This window comes from Salmo salar, chromosome ssa06 (genome assembly GCF_905237065.1).
Source record: "Salmo salar chromosome ssa06, Ssal_v3.1, whole genome shotgun sequence".
NCBI classification, from domain to species: Eukaryota; Metazoa; Chordata; class Actinopteri; order Salmoniformes; family Salmonidae; genus Salmo; species Salmo salar.
The window spans coordinates 36,402,413-36,422,742 of NC_059447.1; the positions used below are offsets into that span (position 1 = coordinate 36,402,413).

The 20,330-nt window shown below is 42.8% G+C and overlaps 1 protein-coding gene across 1 annotated transcript in view; it reads left to right on the top strand.

The window, feature by feature from the left end:
• Positions 1-20,330, top strand: part of LOC106607180 (serine/threonine-protein kinase WNK4) — a 78,892-nt gene that overhangs the window by 50,800 nt on the left and 7,762 nt on the right. Inside the window, exons 5-14 of the mRNA XM_014203865.2 lie at positions 1,444-1,532; positions 3,545-3,764; positions 3,924-4,338; positions 5,900-6,099; positions 6,672-6,742; positions 7,630-7,756; positions 10,220-10,336; positions 12,189-12,362; positions 16,926-16,980; positions 19,974-20,105. Coding sequence (XP_014059340.2) covers positions 1,444-1,532; positions 3,545-3,764; positions 3,924-4,338; positions 5,900-6,099; positions 6,672-6,742; positions 7,630-7,756; positions 10,220-10,336; positions 12,189-12,362; positions 16,926-16,980; positions 19,974-20,105 — 1,600 coding nt within the window. The remainder of the gene's footprint in view (positions 1-1,443; positions 1,533-3,544; positions 3,765-3,923; positions 4,339-5,899; positions 6,100-6,671; positions 6,743-7,629; positions 7,757-10,219; positions 10,337-12,188; positions 12,363-16,925; positions 16,981-19,973; positions 20,106-20,330) is intronic.

Consider the following 20,330-nt stretch of genomic DNA (forward strand, 5'->3'; position numbering starts at 1 on the left):
GGGCGTCAAACAGGGAGACTAAGAAGAAACAAAAAGGATTATTTAGGCTATATTATTTCAATTATTTCAAGGCTATAGCTACAAAGAAATAAATTGTGAAGCATTTGCAAACGTGACACACTAGGCTGGTAGGGAGTCAGGGACATTAAGCGCTCAGCATTTAAACAGCATTTCGTTGTATTAAATAATTATAGTCTATAAATTGCCTATATAGGCTGTGACTTACTTAAGCAATAAGGCACGAGGAGATGTGGTATATGGCCAATATACCACGGCTAAGGACTGGTCTTAAGCATGACGCAACGCAGAGTGCCTGGATACAGCCTTTAGCCGTGGTATATTGGCCATATACCACAAACCCCAGAGTTGCCTTATTGCTTTTATAAACTTGTTATCAATGTAATTAGAGCAGTAAAAATAAATGTTTTGTCATACCCGTAGTATAATGCTGTCAGCCAATCAGCATTCAGAGTTCGAACCACCCAGTTTATAGTTGGAATTAAATAAAAAAATGCCTTATTGGGCTCAGTTTACAGTGCCTTTGAATTCATTTTTAGAAACCCAAGTTTCGACAGAGTCTGTGGCTTCAGGCTCATTCCATGGTGCCTGGAGAGCAGGCCAGCAGCAGATAATATTCTCTCCAAGCTTTCAGAGCCACTGGGGAAGCTAAACACACTTTTGGCCCCTCTTGCCAGGCTGGGAAGGGATGTTTTTAGGCAAAATAACCCAATTCAAACAGAAAGCTCCTTGAAAGTTGGAATATGCCAGGCCTATTGGGCCAAAATCAATTATGGCCTATTGTATACTTAATATAACAAAAATGAAGGAATCTTTTAAGAGATCAGATTTTTTGTTTATAAATACCTTGCTACAATGACACTTAATTTGCTATCCACCTCATTCCTTTCTTTTGGCATATGCACGTAGTAAGTAGCCTACACCATCATGCTTTCGGGATATTTGTCTTTTCATATTACACAATGATTCTTTAGTTGTGGACACTATATCACCACACTCCCTCTCTTGCTCTTGGTCCTCATCTTTGTAAGTCACCTTGATTTTTGCACCTGTGTGTTTCTTTATTAAAATATTTAGGGAACTCCATGACAGTAACTAAAGCAAGGGGTTATAGCAGCACACAAGTAGACTACAAATGCATGCTGGGCCGGGCATGCCCTGAGCTCATGAAGTGAGCTCTACTGGAGCGAAATTGGAGCGGGCGCGAAGGCCGAAGCTCCAGTCTTTGGAAATCTCGCTCCTCACTCCAGTCAAATTGGGCACACTCCACTCCCTGCTCTGCTCCAACTCCGCTTTGCTCACATACTCTGCTTCAGGGGTCCTTCTGCCAGCGTCAGTCCTCTCCTCTCCCAAATGGTGGAGTGATTGACATCGGTGACATATCTAACAGTTCTTCTTTTCCCCTCTCCTTCTTTCTCCTCACAGGGAATTAAGCCGGACAGCTTCTTCAAAGTAAAAGTCCCTGAGTTGAAAGAGATCATAGAGGGATGCATCCGCATAAATACAGACCAGAGGTAGAGTAATCAGATAGGAATTCTCTTTACTCACCTTATCTCAGACATCCGCTTTCAGTCTGGCACTGCGGTGGTGTGGTATCAAATGTTGGATAGAGTCTAGGTTGAAGTGTGTGTGTGTATTCTTAATGTGTGCAAACATAAGACAGACAGTTTGTTCCTCCTAGACAAAGGATATTATACCTGTCAAGCTAGTTTGTCTAGACTCTTTGTAGCTCTCTCTCCAACATTAATCTAAGGGCGCTGACATTGAAACAAAATAAATTGTATCAGTCTCAGCCAACAACTGTGTAAATGCCCTGAAGAAAACGGTTTTATGATTAGCTTTTCTATTTTCTCATTCTCTTTCAAAGCATTGAGAGAATGATGTTATGAGCCAAAAATAACAGTGAGAAACGTCTTCAGACATACATAATTCAAATGTTGTCAGGTTTCAGGCCCCCTGGAGTTCCAATGAGATAATACCTGACCTGTTGTTAAATAAGGGCACATTACATTACAGTGGGGGAAAAAAGTATTTGATCCCCTGCTGATTTTGTCTGTTTGACCACTGACAAAGAAAGGATCCGTCTATAATTTTAATGGTAGGTTTATTTGAACAGTGAGAGACAGAATAACAACAAAAAATCCAGAAAAACACATGTCAAAAATATTATAAATTGATTTGCATTTTAATGAGGGAAATAAGTATTTCACCCCCTCTCAATCAGAAAGATTTCTGGCTCCCAGATTTCTGGCCAAGACCAAAGAGCTCTCCAAGGATGTCAGGGACAAGATTGTAGACCTACACAAGGCTGGAATGGGCTCAAGACCATCACCAAGCTGCTTGGTGAGAAGGTGACAACATTTGGTGCGATTATTCGCAAATGGAAGAAACACAAAAGAACTGTCAATCTCCCTCGGCCTGGGGCTCCATGCAAGATCTCACCTCGTAGAGTTGCAATGATCATGAGAACGGTGAGGAATCAGCCCAGAACTACACGGGAGGATCTTGTCAATGATCTCAAGGCAGCTGGGACCATAGTCACCAAGAAAACAATTGGTAACACACTACGCCGTGAAGGACTGAAATCCTGCAGTGCCCGCAAGGTCCCACTGCTCAAGAATACATATACAGGCCCGTCTGAAGTTTGCCAATGAACATCTGAATGACTCAGAGGACAACTGGTGAAACTGTTGTGGTCAGATGAGACCAAAATGGAGCTCTTTGACATCAACTCAACTCGCCGTGTTTGGAGGAGGAGGAATGCTGCCTATGACCCCAAGAACACCATCTCCACCATCAAACATGGAGGTGGAAACATTATGCTTTGGGGGTGTTTTTCTGCTAAGGGGACAGGACAACTTCACCGCATCAAAGGGACGATGGACGGGACCATGTACCGTCAAATCTTGGGTGGGAACCTCCTTCCCTCAGCCAGGGCATTGAAAATAGGTTGTGGATGGGTATTCCAGCATGACAATGACCCAAAACACACGGCCAAGGCAACAAAGGAGTAGCTCAAGAAGAAGCACATTAATGTCCTGGAGTGGCCTGGCCAGTCTCCAGACCTTAATCCCATAGAAAATCTGTGGAGGGAGCTGAAGGTTCGAGTTGCCAAACGTCAGCCTCGAAACCTTAATGACTTGGAGAAGATCTGCAAAGAGGAGTGGGACAAAATCCCTCCTGAGATGTGTGCAAACCTGGTGGCCAACTACAAGAAATGTCTGACCTCTGTGATTGCCAACAAGGGTTTTGCCACCAAGTACTAAGTCATGTTTTGCAGAGGGGTCAAATACTTCTTTCCCTCATTAAAATGCAAATCATTTTATAACATTTTTGACATGCGTTTTTCTGGATTTTTTTGTTGTTATTCTGTCTCTCACTGTTCAAATAAACCTACTATAAAAATTATAGACTGATCATTTCTTTGTAAGTGGGCAAACATACAAAATCAGACATACATACTGAGAAAATACAGTAAAATTCAATTCAATGGATTATAGAACTAAGAAAACAGTGGCCTCTCCAGGTACACCATCCAAGACCTGCTGGAACACACCTTCTTCAAGGAGAACAATGGCGTCCATGTTGAGCTGGCAGAGGAGGACGACACAGTGAAGTCTGGCCTGAAGCTGTGGCTGCGTATGGATGACACCAAGAAGCTGCATGGGAAGTACAAGGACAACAACGCCATTGAGTTCCTGTTTGAACTGTACAAGGACGTACCCGAGGAGGTGGCCCAGGAGATGGTGGGTTGTTGATGGATTTCTGGACCCCTTTCACATTTTGTGGATATCAAGTGTCAAGTTCACTGATTGCTCTCCCCCTCCCCCTCTCCCTCTCCCTAACCTTCTCCCTCACCACCCCCTTTCCTTCCCTCTCCCTCATCCTCTCCCCCCTCCCCCTAGGTGGTGCTGGGCTTCGTCTGTGAGGCAGACTACAAGCTGGTGGCCAAATCCATCCGGGACCGCGCCACCGCCATCAAGCGGCAGCGGGAGAAGCAGCGTCGGATGGCCGAGGAGGCCTTGCGCCAACAACAGGAAACTGTCATTGAGGAAGAACCAGAGTTGGCCCCCGAGCCAGAACCGCCCACCCCCAAACCTCAAATAGCCCTTCCCATTAAACCGCCCAACCCCGCCCCTGTCTCAGCACCCCCTGCCCAGACTCCGCCCACTCCGACGGTGTCGGGGCCAGTGATGTCCATGGCTAACGGCTCGGTGGATTCGGGGATAAACGCCAGCTTCACAGCAGAGACGGAGGAGCAGGAGGCAGACCAGCGGCTGCACTACAACATCAGACACGCCAGCTACACCTCTCCCACGTGTGAGGATACACTCACTATACCAGTGGTTCTCAAACCTCTCCTTCGGGGACCCTCAGATGTGAACTAGCTCGACTGATTCATCTATTCAAGGGCTTGATGATCCGTTAACAAGTTGAATCAGGTTTGCTAGCTCTGGAGCGGCTGGGGGTATCCGAGGAGAGGTTTGAGAACCACTGCACTATACTGTAATCACATGGTCATATATAGCAGACACATTTATCCCAACCTTGTGTCGTTTCGTAGTTGAGCTCCTGAAGCTACACATTTGCCCACAGACGGCATGTACAGTCGAGCCTTCTCATGTCTAGACAACATATAAAGTGCATTGGCCTGGCCTATAAGCATGACACAGATAGATAAGCATGGTCCACAAGTTTACCATAAACAAGATATAGAATACAGATACCCTATTCACATAACCTTCAAGATATAGATATCAAATACCCTATTCACATAACCTTCAAGATATAGATATCAAATACCCTATTCACATAACCTTCAAGATATAGATATCAAATACCCTATTCACACAACCTTCAAGATATAGATACGCAAATACCCTATTCACACAACCTTCAAGATATAGATATCAAATACCCTATTCACACAACCTTCAAGATATAGTACGCAAATACCCTATTCACACAACCTTCAAGATATAGAACGCAAATACCCTATTCACACAACCTTCAAGATATAGAACGCAAATACCCTATTCACACAACCTTCAAGATATAGAACGCAAATACCCTATTCACACAACCTTCAAGATCAGTACCTGGGGCACATACTCGCTGATATATGTGGAAGGTTTAGCAAAAACATGCTTCAAACATTCATTGCTGACATGCTCATGCCCTGGATTCGGTATTACAGTATCATAGCTGCACTGTGTGTGTGTATGTGTGTACATGGGCCCACGTGTTTCCTTTTATCTGTACAGCTAAAGGGGTATCTGTGGAGGGTGTATTGGAAACTGTTGGCTCAACAGAGTTTGCCTAGGGCACGTGCTACATAGCCCTGTGTAGATCCCATGTGTTTTTTATATATCTCTTAAGTAGGCTAATCTTTTGCAGTTGTGCCTCTGTCCATTTGTTGTGGTTACCCTCGAGCCCTGCTAATCCATGTAGCCGTCCCTCACGGTGGCTGTTAGTGGAGCCCAAAAAGGACCCCTCCCTCAGGACATGTTTGGATTTTTTTTTCATTAACAAATAACAAGAAACATTGAGTATACATTATTTCCAGACAAGACTTAACTTTTACAGTATATTTATTTATTTTATTTTACCTTTATTTAACTAGGCAAGTCAGTTAAGAACAAATTCTTATTTTCAATGAGGGCCTAGGAACAGTGGCAGAACGACAGGTTTGTACCTTGTCAGCTCGGGGATTCGATCTTGCAACCTTTCGGTTACTAGTCCAACGCTCTAACCACTAGGCTACGCTGCAGTATATGTTGAACACAGTCAGGGTTACATGACATAAAGAATGTTAATGTTAACGCTTGTCTGTCTCTTCCCTCCCACTTCCCTTCCTTTAACCATGATGTCGCCATGGCAGCCGACTGCGAGATGGACGGCTACCTGAGCTCCTCTGGCTTCCAGGATCCCGGGGATCCCCATCTCCAGCCTCCTGTTAACTCCGCCCCTTCCTCCATCACTCCTGTTCCGTTGCCCCTGGAGATCCCTCGCATCGAGGCCCTGGCCATCAAGGCTCCTTCCCCTGACGCTCCACCAATCCCGGCTCTCCGCTTCCCCTCGGTAGGTAGCCTGTATGAAGGTCTTGAGGTTTACATTTCTATGGCTGTAGAGCTCAACAGTCTAAATATGAATTATCATGACTTCTTATAACTGTTATATTTAAGCAATAAAGCCTGGGGGGTGTGGTATATGGCCAATATACCACGGCTAAGGGCTGTTCTTACGCACGGCGCAATGCGGCGTGCCTGGATACAAGCCGTGGTATATTAGCAATATATCACAAACCACAAGGTGCCTTATTGCTATTATAAACTGGTTACCAACGTAATTAGAGCAGTAAAAATAAATGTTTTTGTCATACCCGTGGTATACGGTCTGATATACCACAGCTGTCAGCCAATCAGCATTCAGGGCTCGAACCACCCAGTTTATAAAAGGTGTTATATCAAGTTAGGACTCTTACACAACACCTTACCAGGAAAGTTTCTGGGCCCTACCAGTTATATAGCGGGGATATGTGTTTATGATTAGAGTGATGAGTGGATAAGCCATTAATACCCAGAATAGCCATGAGTGTGTAATTTTAGCACCCTACCTCAACAGACTATTTTGACCCTCTGTCCCTCCCCCAGAGTATCGCTGTATCCAACACTACCATGCCCCAGTCAGGAAATGCCAGTGGTTTCTCTTCTCCTGTCGACAGGTAACCCAAACACATGTAGAACCCCTCTTCCATGATGGGGGTGTTGTTCAGGGTATAAAGAAATGCAAAGACCTGCCCCACACACCTTATGGCCAGTATCTAAGTATAATGTGATGTGTGTATGGCAGTGTTGCAATCAAGACAACAAAGGCCCAACAAAGGAACAAACATTTCAAATGTACTATAGAAGTATACAACCACTATATGAGCACTTTGCTGATTTTAACTAGTTAAATAAAGGTTAAATTAAATAAATTAAAGTAGAATGGACAACTTCTCTGTCTAATGGGTATCCGTGCAGTTAACACACGCTCCGTTGGAGTGTGTTTCCCTTTCTCCTATGTGACTCACCTAACACTCACACAGACACACACTCTCTCTCTCACCCATCCTCCCCCTGCCCTCATCCTCCAATTACCCCATTTCCTGTGTGCAATTAGAGCGAGAGTGGAGCAAGAGGCATCAGAGCACTTCCTTCCCTTCAGGTGCTTTTCTGACTGTAATCCATAATGCTGTCGGGGGAGAAGGTCAATGGTCTTAAAAGGCTTTTCCTTCTGGGATCTGGGTGGGATGGACATAACCTTTTAATAGGAGTTAGAAGACTCTCAAGGGTTTGTTTGGTCATACACTACAGCCTCATTAATAACCAGTTCATTATTAGTTGTGTAGTAAAAATAAGACTAGAAGTAGACATTAGTAGTAGTTGTTGTTGTACTTTCAGTAGTAGTAGTTGTATTGGTACTGCAAGTGCTAGTAGTCAACATTTTTTGTAGTGGTGGTAGTAGTGTAGGTGTTCTTATAGCAATAGTTAGTATTATCAATAACAAAATGACAGTGTTACATCTCATGGGCAGTTGTAACAACCCACTTCCTGATTATCCCCACAGCTATGCCTCTGATGTGACATCAGGCTTGAGTGATGGCAATGAGGGCCTATCAGAAAAGAGTGCCAACAAACGTACCGGTACCAAGCTCTTCAGGAGGAGAGCCCGCTCACGCTTACGAATCACTGGGGTATGGAATGTCTGCCTGTCTGTTTCTCTCTATCTCTCTGTCTGTCTGTCTGTGTCAGTTAGCAGTTCTACCTAGAGAATTCTCTTCGATTATAATCACAGCCGCATATATCCCCTCCAAGCAGATGGCCCTGAACAAACTTCATTTGACTCTATGTAAACTGGAAACCACATATCCTGAGGCTGCATTTATTGTAGCTGGGGATTTTAACAAGGCTAATCTGAAAACAAGGCTCCCTAAATTCTATCAGCATATCGATTGTGCTACCAGGGCTGGCAAAACCCTAGATCATTGTTATTCTAACTTCCGTGACGCATATAAGGCCCTCCCCCGCCCTCCTTTCGGAAAAGCTGACGACGACTCCATTTTGTTGCTTCCAGCCTATAGACAGAAACTAAAACAGGAAGCTCCTGTGCTCAGGTCTGTTCAACGCTGGTCCGACCAATCGGATTCCACGCTTCAAGATTGCTTCGATCACGTGGACTGGGATATGTTCCGCATTGCGGCGAACCACAACATTGACGAATACGCTGAGTCGGTGAGCGGTGCATCGGCGATGTCGTACCCACAGCGTCTATTAAAACATTCCCAAACCAGAAACTGTGGATTGATGGCAGCATTCGCTCAAAACTGAAAGTGCGAACCACTGCTTTTAATCAGAGCAAGGTGACCGGAAACATGACCGAATACAAACAGTGTAGCAATTCCCTCCGCAAGGCAATCAAACAAGCTAAGCGTCAGTATAGAGACAAAGTAGAGTCGCAATTCAACGGCTCAGACACGAGAGGTATGTGGCAGGGTCTACAGTCAATCACGGACTATAAAAGGAAAACCAGCCCCGTCGCGGACCAGGATGTCTTGCTCCCAGACAGACTAAACAACTTCTTTGCTCGCTTTGAGGACAATACAGTGCCACTGACACGGCCCGCTACCGAAACCTGCAGACCCTGGGTCTCGACCCCGCCCTGTGCAACTGGGTCCTGGACTTCCTGACGGGCCGCCCCCAGGTGGTGAGGGTAGGTAACAACATCTCCACCCTGCTGATCCTTAACACTGGGGCCCCACAAGGGTGCGTTCTCAGCCCTCTCCTGTACTCCCTGTTCACCCACGACTGCGTGGCCATGCACGCCTCCAACTCAATCATCAAGTTTGCAGACGACACTACAGAGGTAGGCTTGATTACCAACAACGACGAGACGGCCTACAGGGAGGAGGTGAGGGTCCTCGGAGTGTGGTGTCAGGAAAATAACCTTACACTCAACGTCAACAAAACAAAGGAGATGATCGTGGACTTCAGGAAACAGCAGAGGGAGCACCCCCCTATCCACATCGACGGGACAGTAGTGGAGAGGATAGAAAGTTTTAAGTTCCTCGGCGTACACATCACGGACAAACTGAAATGGTCCAACTACACAGACAGCGTGGTGAAGAAGGCGCAGCAGCGCCTCTTAAACCTCAGGAGGCTGAAGAAATTCGGCTTGTCACCAAAAACACTCAAACTTTTACAGATGCACAATCGAGAGCATCCTGTCGGGCTGTATCACCGCCTGGTACGGCAACTGCTCCGCCCATAACTGTAAGGCTCTCCAGAGGGTAGTGAGGTCTGCACAACGCATCACCGGGGGCAAACTACCTGCCCTCCAGGACACCTACACCACCCAATGTCACAGGAAGGCCAAAAAGATCATCAAGGACAACAACCACCCGAGCCACTGCCTGTTCACCCCGCTATCATCCAGAAGGCGAGGTCAGTACAGGTGCATCAAAGCAGGGACCGAGAGACTGAAAAACAGCTTCTATCTCAAGGCCATCAGACTGTTAAACAGCCATCACTAACATTGAGTGGCTGCTGCCAACATACTGACTCAACTCCAGCCACTTTAATAATGGAAAAATGTATGTAATAATTGTATCACTAGCCACTTTAAACAATGCCACTTCATATAATGTTTACATACCCTACATTACTCATCTCATATGTATATACTGTACTCTATACCATCTACTGCATCTTGCCATCTTGATGTAATGTATCACTAGCCACTTTAAACAATGCCACTTTTATATGTTTACATATCCTACATTACTCATCTCATATGTATATACTGTACTCTATACCATCCACTGCATCTTGCCTATGCCGTTCTATACAATCACTCATTTATATATTTTTTTTATGTACATATTCTTATTCATTCCTTTACACTTGTGTGTATAAGGTAATTGTTGTGAAATTGTTAGGTTAGATTACTCGTTGGATATTACTGCATTGTCGGAACTAGAAGCACAAGCATTTCGCTACACTCGCATTAACATCTGCTAACCATGTGTATGTGACAAATAAAATTTTATTTGATGAATTAATCACATAGAAAGAGGATTGCAATCCAAGTCATCCTTGGTCTTGTCAAGTGGCTACGTGTTCTGAGTGGATAAACACTTGTTTTTCTCCTGTCCTTCCAGTTATCTGACAAAGTGGACCGTGTGGTGGAGTGTCAGCTCCAGACTCACAACAGTAAGATGGTGACCTTTAAGTTTGACCTGGACGGAGACAACCCGGAGGACATTGCTGCTGTCATGGTGAGTGCAGTGTGTGTGTGTGTGTGTGTGTGTGTGTGTGTGTGTGTGCGTGCGTGCGTGCGTGCGTGCGTGTATCTTTAGCTCAACTAATTCTTATCTACTAAGCTCATCCAGTGTTACAAAACATCGGGCGTTTTTCAAGCAGAACTGTAACTTCCCAGAGAACACAGAAGAACACTGTGCTTGCTCCTTGAGAATATAACATCTAATTATCCAATCAATGAAATAGTGTTTACTGTGTCAGAAAGTGAAACTGACCATGGATTCCAGCAAGATCTCTCACAGTTTTGGAAAGAATGGTGTTTGGCCTTGGCCCTGGGAACGCATGGTTAACTGTTTTGATTGAATATGACCCAGTCATGGGGTAACATTTCTCTAATCCTTAAAACTTCATAGCAGTTGCTCACATCATGGAGTTGATGGGATTAAAAGAAGCTGAAAATGACCACAGAACAATTTTGTATTGGTGCACTGCAAAAAGTGAAATCTAAACAAGCCGAAATGTCTTATATTGAGTGATAATTCATGCCAAGCGAAATGATCTAACGTCATTGGCAGATTGCTTATTTTAACCTATATAAGGCTTAATACAAGTAATTTATCTTATTTCAAGATATTTTCCAAGATATTTTACCTTAATATGAAATAGTATAATGTATCTTGAAACATTTATTGAAATAAGAGAAATTACTTGTATTATGCCTTTTTTAGGTTTCATAAGCAAATTTATCTACCAATGACAATTTTTTTATCATTTAATATATACGATATTTAGGCTTGCTTAGATACTGTTTTATCTCTTGTCATCTGAATATGGTGTCCTGTATATTATGTTGTTGTGTCCATCTCATCTCAACATACAGGTAACTGCCAAAATAATGGAAACACTTCAAATGAGGGATACAAAATATACTAAAATTAGGTGCTTCCACACAGGTGTGGGTCCTGAGTTAATTAAGCAATTAACATCCCATCATGCTTAGGGTCATTTACAAAAATCCTGGGCAGGCCATTATTTTGGCTACCATGACTATGCCCCATAGGATGACAATGCCCCCATCCACAGGGCACGAGTGGTCACCAAATAGTTTGATGAGCATGAAAACACTATAAACCATATGCCATGGCTGTCTCAGTCACCAGATCTCAACCCAATTGAACACTTATGGGAGATTCTGGAGCGGTGCCCGAGAGTGTTTTCCACTACCATCAACAAATGATGAAATTTCTTATGGAAGAATGGTCTCGCATCCCTCCAATATAGTTCCAAACACTTGTTGAATCTATGCCAAGGTGCATTGAAGCTGTTCTGGCTCATGGTGGCCCAACACCCTATTAAGACTATTGGACCAGGTCTCTCTTGGAAAAGAGATGTTATCTCAATGAGAAAAACATGTAACAATAAAGGTAAAATAAAATAGAAAGACACTTCATGTTGATGTTCCACTTTATTTTGGCAGTTACCTGTACAATGCACTTGCATTGTACCTGCAAAACTAGTTTCAAAACTAGTGTGTATGAAAGCTATCGACTCACTGCTCCAATAGCCATCTGCCTAAGTGGTAGCCCTGACACATGGCTATAGACTCCTATAGCGGCTACGAGTCTACAGCCATGTTTCAGGGCTAGCTAAGTGGGTGTCTGTTATGAAATCTTGACAACAACAAGCAAAGATGATTGTTTACTCACATTCAAAATCTTTCTCTCTTTCTTCCCTAACTTTGTCCATCTGTGTCCGTGTTTGTCTCAATCGTCAAATCTGTCAAATCTAACTGTTCCTTCACTCATATCTGTTTTATTCATTGAATGATTCATTTACGGATTGATTGACTGATTGATTTAACTCCCTCAGGTCCACAATGAATTCATCCTTCCCTCTGAGCAGGAGGGCTTCATCTACCGCATGCGTGACATCATCAAGCGTGCAGAGGCCCTGATGAGGAGGGGTGAGCCCCTGAATCTGGGGGACACTGCCCACCAGCTCTACCCCTACCTCAGCGAAGTGGGCACCCTGTCCGCCTCGCAGGTCAGTGCCATAGACATATACATAATTGGTCAGTGCCACGATGCCAGGTTAACCACCGCTGCTGCCCATTGTTGGCATGGTCCACATGTGCATGTGGTACACAGACCAAACACAACACAATACAGTGTGTTAAAAACCTGTAATATTACCACCAGTAGAACCTGCTTATCAATCATTTGTGAAGCATCTATGTAGGGTTTATGAAAACTTAAGCCTTAAAAGTCTTATTTTCTTATGTAGGACCAACAATCGTTACAAAACCAACCATCTATACTGAACAAAACTATAAACGCAACATGCAACAATTTCTACGATTTTACTGAATTTGGGTTCATATAAGGAAATCAGTCAATAGAAATAAATTCATTAGGACCTAATCTATTGATTTCACATGACTGGGCAGGGGTGCAGCCATGGGTGGGCCTAGGGGGGCATAGGGCCACCCACTTGGGAGCCAGTCCCAGCCAATCAGAATAACTTTTTCCCCAAAAAAGGGCTTTGTTACAGACAGAAATACTCCTCAGCACCTCCCTCCCCCTCCTCATACGATCCCGCAGGTGAAGAAGCCGTATGTGGCGGTCCTGGGCTGGCGTGGTTACTTGTGGTCTGTGGTTGTGAGGCCGGTTGGCTGTACAGCCAAATTCTCTAAAACAACGTTGGAGGCGGCTTATGGTAGAGAAATGAACATTAAATTCTCTGGCAACAGCTCTGTTAGACGTTCCTGCTGTCAGCATGCCAACTGCATGCTCCCTCAAAACTTGAGACATCTGTGGCATTGTGTTGTGTGACCAAACTGAACATTTTAGAGTGGCCTTTTAATGTCCTCAGCACAAGGTGCACCTGTGTAATGATCATGCTGTTTAATCAGCTTCTTGATAGACCACACCTGTCAGGTGGATGGATGGATAATCTTGGCAAAGGAGAAATGCTCACTAACAGGGAAATGAACAAATTTGTGCACAACATTTTAGAAAAATAAGCTTTTTGTGCATTTGGAACATTTCTGGGATCTTTTATTTCAGCTCATGGAAAATGGGACCAACACTTTACATGTTGCATTTATATTTTTGTGCAGTATATTTACAGTTGAAGTCGGAAGTTTACATACGCTTAGGTTGGAGTCATTAAAACTCGTTTTTCAACCACTCCACAAATTTCTTGTAACAAAATATAGTTTTGGCAAGTCAGTTAGGACATCTACTTTGTGCATGACACAAGTAATTTTTCCTACAATTGTTTATAGACAGATAATTTCACTTATAATTCACTGTATCGCAATTCCAGTGGGTAAGAAGTTTACATACACAAAGTTGACTGTGCCTTTAAACAGCTTGAAAAATTACAGAAAATGATGTCATGGCTTTAGAAGCTTCTGATAGGCTATTTGACATCATTTGAGTCAATAGGAGGTGTACCTGTGGATGTATTTCAAGGCCTACCTTCAAACTCAGTGCCTCTTTGCTTGACTTCATGGGAAAATCAAAAGAAATGAGAAAGAAAATTGTAGACCTCCACAAGTCTGGTTCATCCTTGGGAGCAATTTCCAAACGCCTGAAGGTACCACAATCATCTGTACAAACAATAGTACACAAGTATAAACACCATGGGACCACGCAGCCGTCATACTGCTCAGGAAGGAGACGCATTCTGTCTCCTAGAGATGAACGTACTTTGGTGCAAAAGGTGCAAATCAATCCCAGAACAACAGCAAAGGACCTTGTGAAGATGCTGGAGGAAACAGGTACAAAAGTATCTATATCCACAGTAAAACGTGTCCTATATCGACATAACCTGAAAGGCCGCAAGGCAAGGAAGAAGCTACTGCTCCAAAACCGCCATAAAAAAGCCAGACTACGGTTTGCAACTGCACATGGGGACAAAGATCGTACTTTTTGGAGAAATGTCCTCTGGTCTGATGAAACAAAAATAGAACTGTTTGGCCATAATGACCATCGTTATGTTTGGAGGAAAAATGGGGAGGCTTGCAAGCCGAAGAACACCATCCCAACCGTGAAGCACGGGGGTGGCAGCATCATGTTGTGGGGGTGCTTTGCTACAGGAGGGACTGATGCACTTCACAAAATAGATGGCAACATGAGAAAGGAAAATTATATGTGGATATATTGAAGCAACATCTCAAGACATCAGTCAGGAAGTTAAAGCTTGGTCGCAAATGGGTCTTCCAAATGGACAATGACCCCAAGCATACTTCCAAAGTTTTGGCAAAGAGGCTTAAAACCTGTTGGGGCTAGGGGGCAGTATTTTCACGGCCGGATGAAAAACGTACCCAATTTAAACAGGTTACTACTCTGGCCCAGAAAATAGAATATGCATATTATTAGTAGATTTGGATAGAAAACACTCTGAAGTTTCTAAAACTGTTTGAATTGTGTCTGTGAGTATAACAGAACTCATATGGCAGGCAAAAACCTGAGAAAATTTGAATCAGGAAGTGGGAGAAATTAGAAATGTAGTTTTTCTTTTGAATCCCTTGAAAAACTACAGTGACATAGGATTTACGTTGCACCTCCTAACTCTTCCATTGGCTGTCAACAATCTTTAGGAACTGGTTTCATCCGTCACCTGTTACCTGGCAGAAAATTGTGGCTCAGTCAATCACTGGCCAGTCTCAGGACAGGTGTCTTATGGACGTGACTTCGTTGTTTTTTATTTTTCTTCTGGGATGAATACCTATTGCCCAGTTGTAAAATTATCGCAATTTTACGTAAAAAAATACCCTAAAGGATTGATTGTAAACATCGTTTGACGTGTTTCTACAAACGGTAATGGAACTTTTGACCATTTCGTCTATGGATTTGCTACAGCGCCACATGGCATTGTAAAGTGTTCTGGATGGGTCAACAAAACGGACGTATTTGGACATAAATTATGGACTTTGCAGAACTAATGAACATTTCTTGTGGAAGTGGGTGCCCTTCCGAGTGCATTCCGCCGAAGATCAGCAAAGGTAAGAAAATATTTCGAACATATTTTTAGAGATTTGTCGACGCCATTGTTGTAGGCTAACTGTATAGCTTAGCATTGAAGGCTAAGTTCTGTACTCAGAATATTGAACAATGTGCTTTTTCCATAAAGTTATTTTGAAATCTGACAAAGTGGTTGCATAAAGGAGTAGATTATCTCTAATTCTTTAAATAATTGTTATGCATTTTGTCAACGTTTAGGAGTTCTGTAAATGTATGTGCCTATTCACCGGAGGTTATGGGGAGAAAACATTTTCTGAACGTCACGCACCAATGTAAAAATTGGGTTTTTGGATCTAAATATGAACTTGATCGAACAAAAAATGCATGTATTGTCTAACATGATGTCCTAGGAGTGTCATCTGATGAAGATTGCCAAAGGTTAGTGCTTAATTTTAGCTGTATATCTGGTTTTGTGACAGCTATCCGTGCTTGGAAAATGGCTTCTTTTTTTTGCTAAGGTGCTATCCTAAAATAATCTAATGTTTTGCTTTCACCGTAAAGCCTTTTTGAAATCGGACAATGTGATTGGATTAACAAGTAGAGTATCTTTAAAATGCCGTATTATACTTTAATTTTAATTTTCAGATTATTTTTTTTTACATTTCGCGCTGTGCTATCTCACTGGTTGTTGTCCAACCAATCCCGTTAACGGGATTTTATCTCGAAGGGGTCCTCTAGAGGTTAAGGACAACAAAGTCAAGGTATTGGAGTGGCCATCATAAAGCCCTGACCTCAATCCTATAGAAAATTTGTGGGCAGAACTGAAAAAGTGTGTGCGAGCCTGGAGGCCTACAAACCTGACTCAGTTACACCAGCTCTGTCAGGAGGAATAGGCCAAAATTCACTCAACTTATTGTGGGAAGCTCGTGGAAGGCTACCCAAAAAATTTGACCCAAGTTAAACAATTTAAAGGCAATGCTAAGAAATACTAATTGAGTGTATGTAAACTTCTGACCCACTGGGAATGTGATGAAAGAAATAAAAGCTGAAATAAATCACTCTCTACTGTTATTCTGACATTTCACACTCTTAAAATAAAGTGGTGGTCCTAACTGACCTAAGACAGGGAATTTTTACTAGGATTAAATGTCAGGAATTGTGAAAAACTGAGTTCAAATGTATTTGGCTAAGGTGTATGTAAACTTCCGACTTCAACTGTATGTGGTGCACACCTCCAGTCCTTGAGGGCCACAGTCCTGATTTTTGTCTTGAATTCAACAGTGGGACTGATTTCTACCTGGGAAAGGAGGTATTTGTACTCTACAGCTAATCAGTAACATCAATCAACTGCCTGGTGAAAAATCTAATCAGCGCGACTGTAGAACTCAAGGACCAGAGATATGCATCCCTGAGACAGATGGTTGGTTTTGTCAGTTGTTGTTTTGTAAGTTGTGCACTTGTTGGTCCCACTTACAATGAACAACAACTTCAAGGCCCTGGGTTATTTGCCCCTGATCTTTATAACAACTTAACAACAAAAACAAGTGCATGGCAATCCTCTGCAGCAAGACAGCATATGACACATGGAGTGATTTTAACGGTTGATAGGTTGACTTGCTTGGTGATTGTATTTCAGCCAAACTTACACGCGCATGGACTGGAACGGACACATTCCTCTTCGTCTTTGCCCGGTAAGGAAGATTCCCTGTGTGCGTGTGCAATATATGTATAGATGTATGTTTCTATAGTGCCTATTCAAAGTCTGCACCCCTTAGAACTTCTTTCACATTTTGTTGTGTTACAAAGTGGGATTGAAATAGATTTAATTGTATTTTTTTTGTCATTGATCTACACAAAATACTCCATAATGTCAAAGTGAAAAGAAAATTCTGCAAATTTTTACAAATTAATAAAAGTTTAATAGCTAAAATATATTTGTTGCATAAGTATTTACCCCCTTAGTTTAGACTAGCCCTTCCTCTGTCCCCCGTATGTACAACATCTGTAAGGTCCCTCAGTAAAGTATTGAATTTCAACCACAGATTCAACTATGAAGACCAGGGAGCTTTTCGAACACCTCATAAAGAAGGGCAGTGATTGGTAGATGGGTAACAATAACAAATCAGACATTGATGATTTTAGCTCCAGTTCAATGGCTGTGATGGGAGAAAACTGAAGATGGATCAACAACATTGTAGTGACTCTACAATAATGACCTAAATGACAGAGTGAAAAGGATACAAATATAAAGGAATACAAATATTCCAAAACATGCAGATGTATGCAACGAGGCACTAAAGTAATACTGCAACAACAAAAAAACAGCGAAGGACTACAATTTTTGACCTAAATGCAAAGCCTTATGTTTGGGGCATATCCAACACAACACATCACTGAGTAACTGCCTCCTTATTTTCAAGTATGGTGGTGGCTGCATCATCACATGGTATGCTTGACATCAGCAAAAACTTGGGAGTTTTTCAGGATGAAAGATCTGCTTTAAAATATATGCAAAGACTTGAACATTGCGTCTAGCCATGATCCCCAACACCCTTGACAGAGCTTGGAGAATTTTGAAAATAATAATTGGCAAATATTTCACAATCCATGTGTGTGTAACCGATGTGAAATGGCTAGCTACTTAGTGGGGTGCGCGCTAATAGCGTTTCAATCGGTGATGTCACTCTGAGACCTTGAAGTAGTTGTTCCCCTTGCTCTGCAAGGGCCGCGGCTTTTGTGGAGCGATGGGTAATTGTGCTTCGTGGGTGTCAGTTGTTGATGTGTGCAGAGGGTCCCTGGTTCGAGCCCAGGTACTGAGGGAAAAAAGTATTTGATCCCCTGCTGATTTTGTACGTTTGCCAACTGACAAAGAAATGATCAGTCTATAATTTTAATGGTAGGTTTATTTGAACAGTGAGAGACAGAATAACAAAAAAAAATCCATGTCAAAAATGTTATAAATCGATTTGCATTTTAATGAGGGAAATAAGTATTTGACCCCCTCTCAATCAGAAAGATTTCTGGCTCACAGGTGTCTTTTATACAGGTAACGAGCTGAGATTAGGAGCACACTCTTAAAGGGAGTGCTCCTATCCGCAGTTTGTTACCTGTAAAAAAGACACCTGTCCACAGAAGCAATCAATCAATCAGATTCCAAACTCTCCACCATGGCCAAGACCAAAGAGCTCCCCAAGGATGTCAGGGACAAGATTGTAGACCTACACAATGAACATCTGAATGATTCAGAGGACAACTGGGTGAAAGTGTTGTGGTCAGATGAGACCAAAATGAAGCTCTTTGGCATCAACTCAACTCGTCGTGTTTGGAGGAGGAGGAATGCTGCCTATGACCCCAAGAATACCATCCCCACCGTCAAACATGGAGGTGGAAACATTATGCTTTGGGGGTGTTTTTCTGTTAAGGGGACAGGACAACTTCACCGCATCAAAGGGACGATGGACAGGGCCATGTACCGTCAAATCTTGGGTGAGAACCTCCTTCCCTCAGCCAGGGCATTGAAAATGGGTCGTGGATGGGATTCCAGCATGACAATGACCCAAAACACACGGCCAAGGCAACAATGGACTGGCTCAAGAAGAAGCACATTAAGGTCCTGGAGTGGCCTAGCCAGTCTCCAGACCTTAATCCCATAGAAAATCTGTGGAGGGAGCTGAAGGTTCGAGTTGCCAAACGTCAGCCTCGAAACCTTAATGACTTGGAGAAGATCTGCAAAGAGGAGTGGGACAAAATCCCTCCTGAGATGTGTGCAAACCTGGTGGCCAACTACAAGAAACGTCTGACCTCTGTGATTGGCAACAAGGGTTTTGCCACCAAGTACTAAGTCATGTTTTGCAGAGGGGTCAAATACTTATTTCCCTCATTAAAATGCAAATCATTTTATAACATTTTTGACATGCGTTTTTCTGGATTTTTGTGTTGTTATTCTTTCTCTCACTGTTCAAATAAACCTACCATTCAAATTATAGACTGATCATTTCTTTGTCAGTGGGCAAACGTACAAAATCAGCAGGGGATCAAATACTTTTTTCCCTCACTGTAGGGGCAAGGAGAGGGACGGAAGCTATACTGTTACATGTGTAAAGCTCTTATGAGACTTACCCATGAAGACTCACAGCTGTAATCACTACCAAAAGTGTTTCTAACATGTAGCAACACTCAGGGGAGTGAATACTTATCTAATCAAGGTATATGAGTGTTTTATATTTCATGAATCTGACAAATGTTAGAATTTCTCTTCCACTTTGGCATTCCAGAGTATTTTGTGTAGATCGTTGACAACAAATGACAATAAAATCAATTTTAATCCCACTTTGTAACACAATAGAATGTGAAGAAATCCAAGGGAGATGTAGACTTTCTATAGGCATTTTATGTCTGTAACTGTAATGTTGTACTTTAGGGACCATAATGGAAATAATTATCTGACTTTATTGCGCTATCCCTGTCATGTTTGTAAATGTATGTACTGTGTGTATATGTACTTTTTTAACCGGCTAATAAAATCAATCAATCAACTGAATTGAATTGGTAACCTAAGCAGCACAGTGACGTCCATCACATATAGATTTGTCATCAGTCCCCACAAACACATCAATACGGTATGATCAATGTCACTTTGGTATATCTGCGCTTGTTTAAAGGTTTATTTGTCTCTCTGGGCCAGACTTTGCTGAGGGCAGCGTTGCTCAGCTCCGAGGCTCGTCTCCTGTGGCGCCTGTTGGAGACTTCTACATCGACCCAAAGGCGGTCCCTTCTGTTCGTCCCCTCCGCTCTCAGTCCTTCCAGACCACGTCAAGTACGTAGCACACTCCAATCCCAGAAAAACTGTCTGGCTGCTTACCATCAACCACAGTAACAAAAACCTTTCATTTATAGCTGGAATCCTTAATAGGTGAAACTGCCACGTCTGTTTGGGATGTTACAATAACAAAAAAAGTTACTGCAAACAACAAACACTGTTTTTTGCCTCTCGGACATCAGACTTTGAGTCTTAGACTTTGAATGCTTATTACAGTAGTAG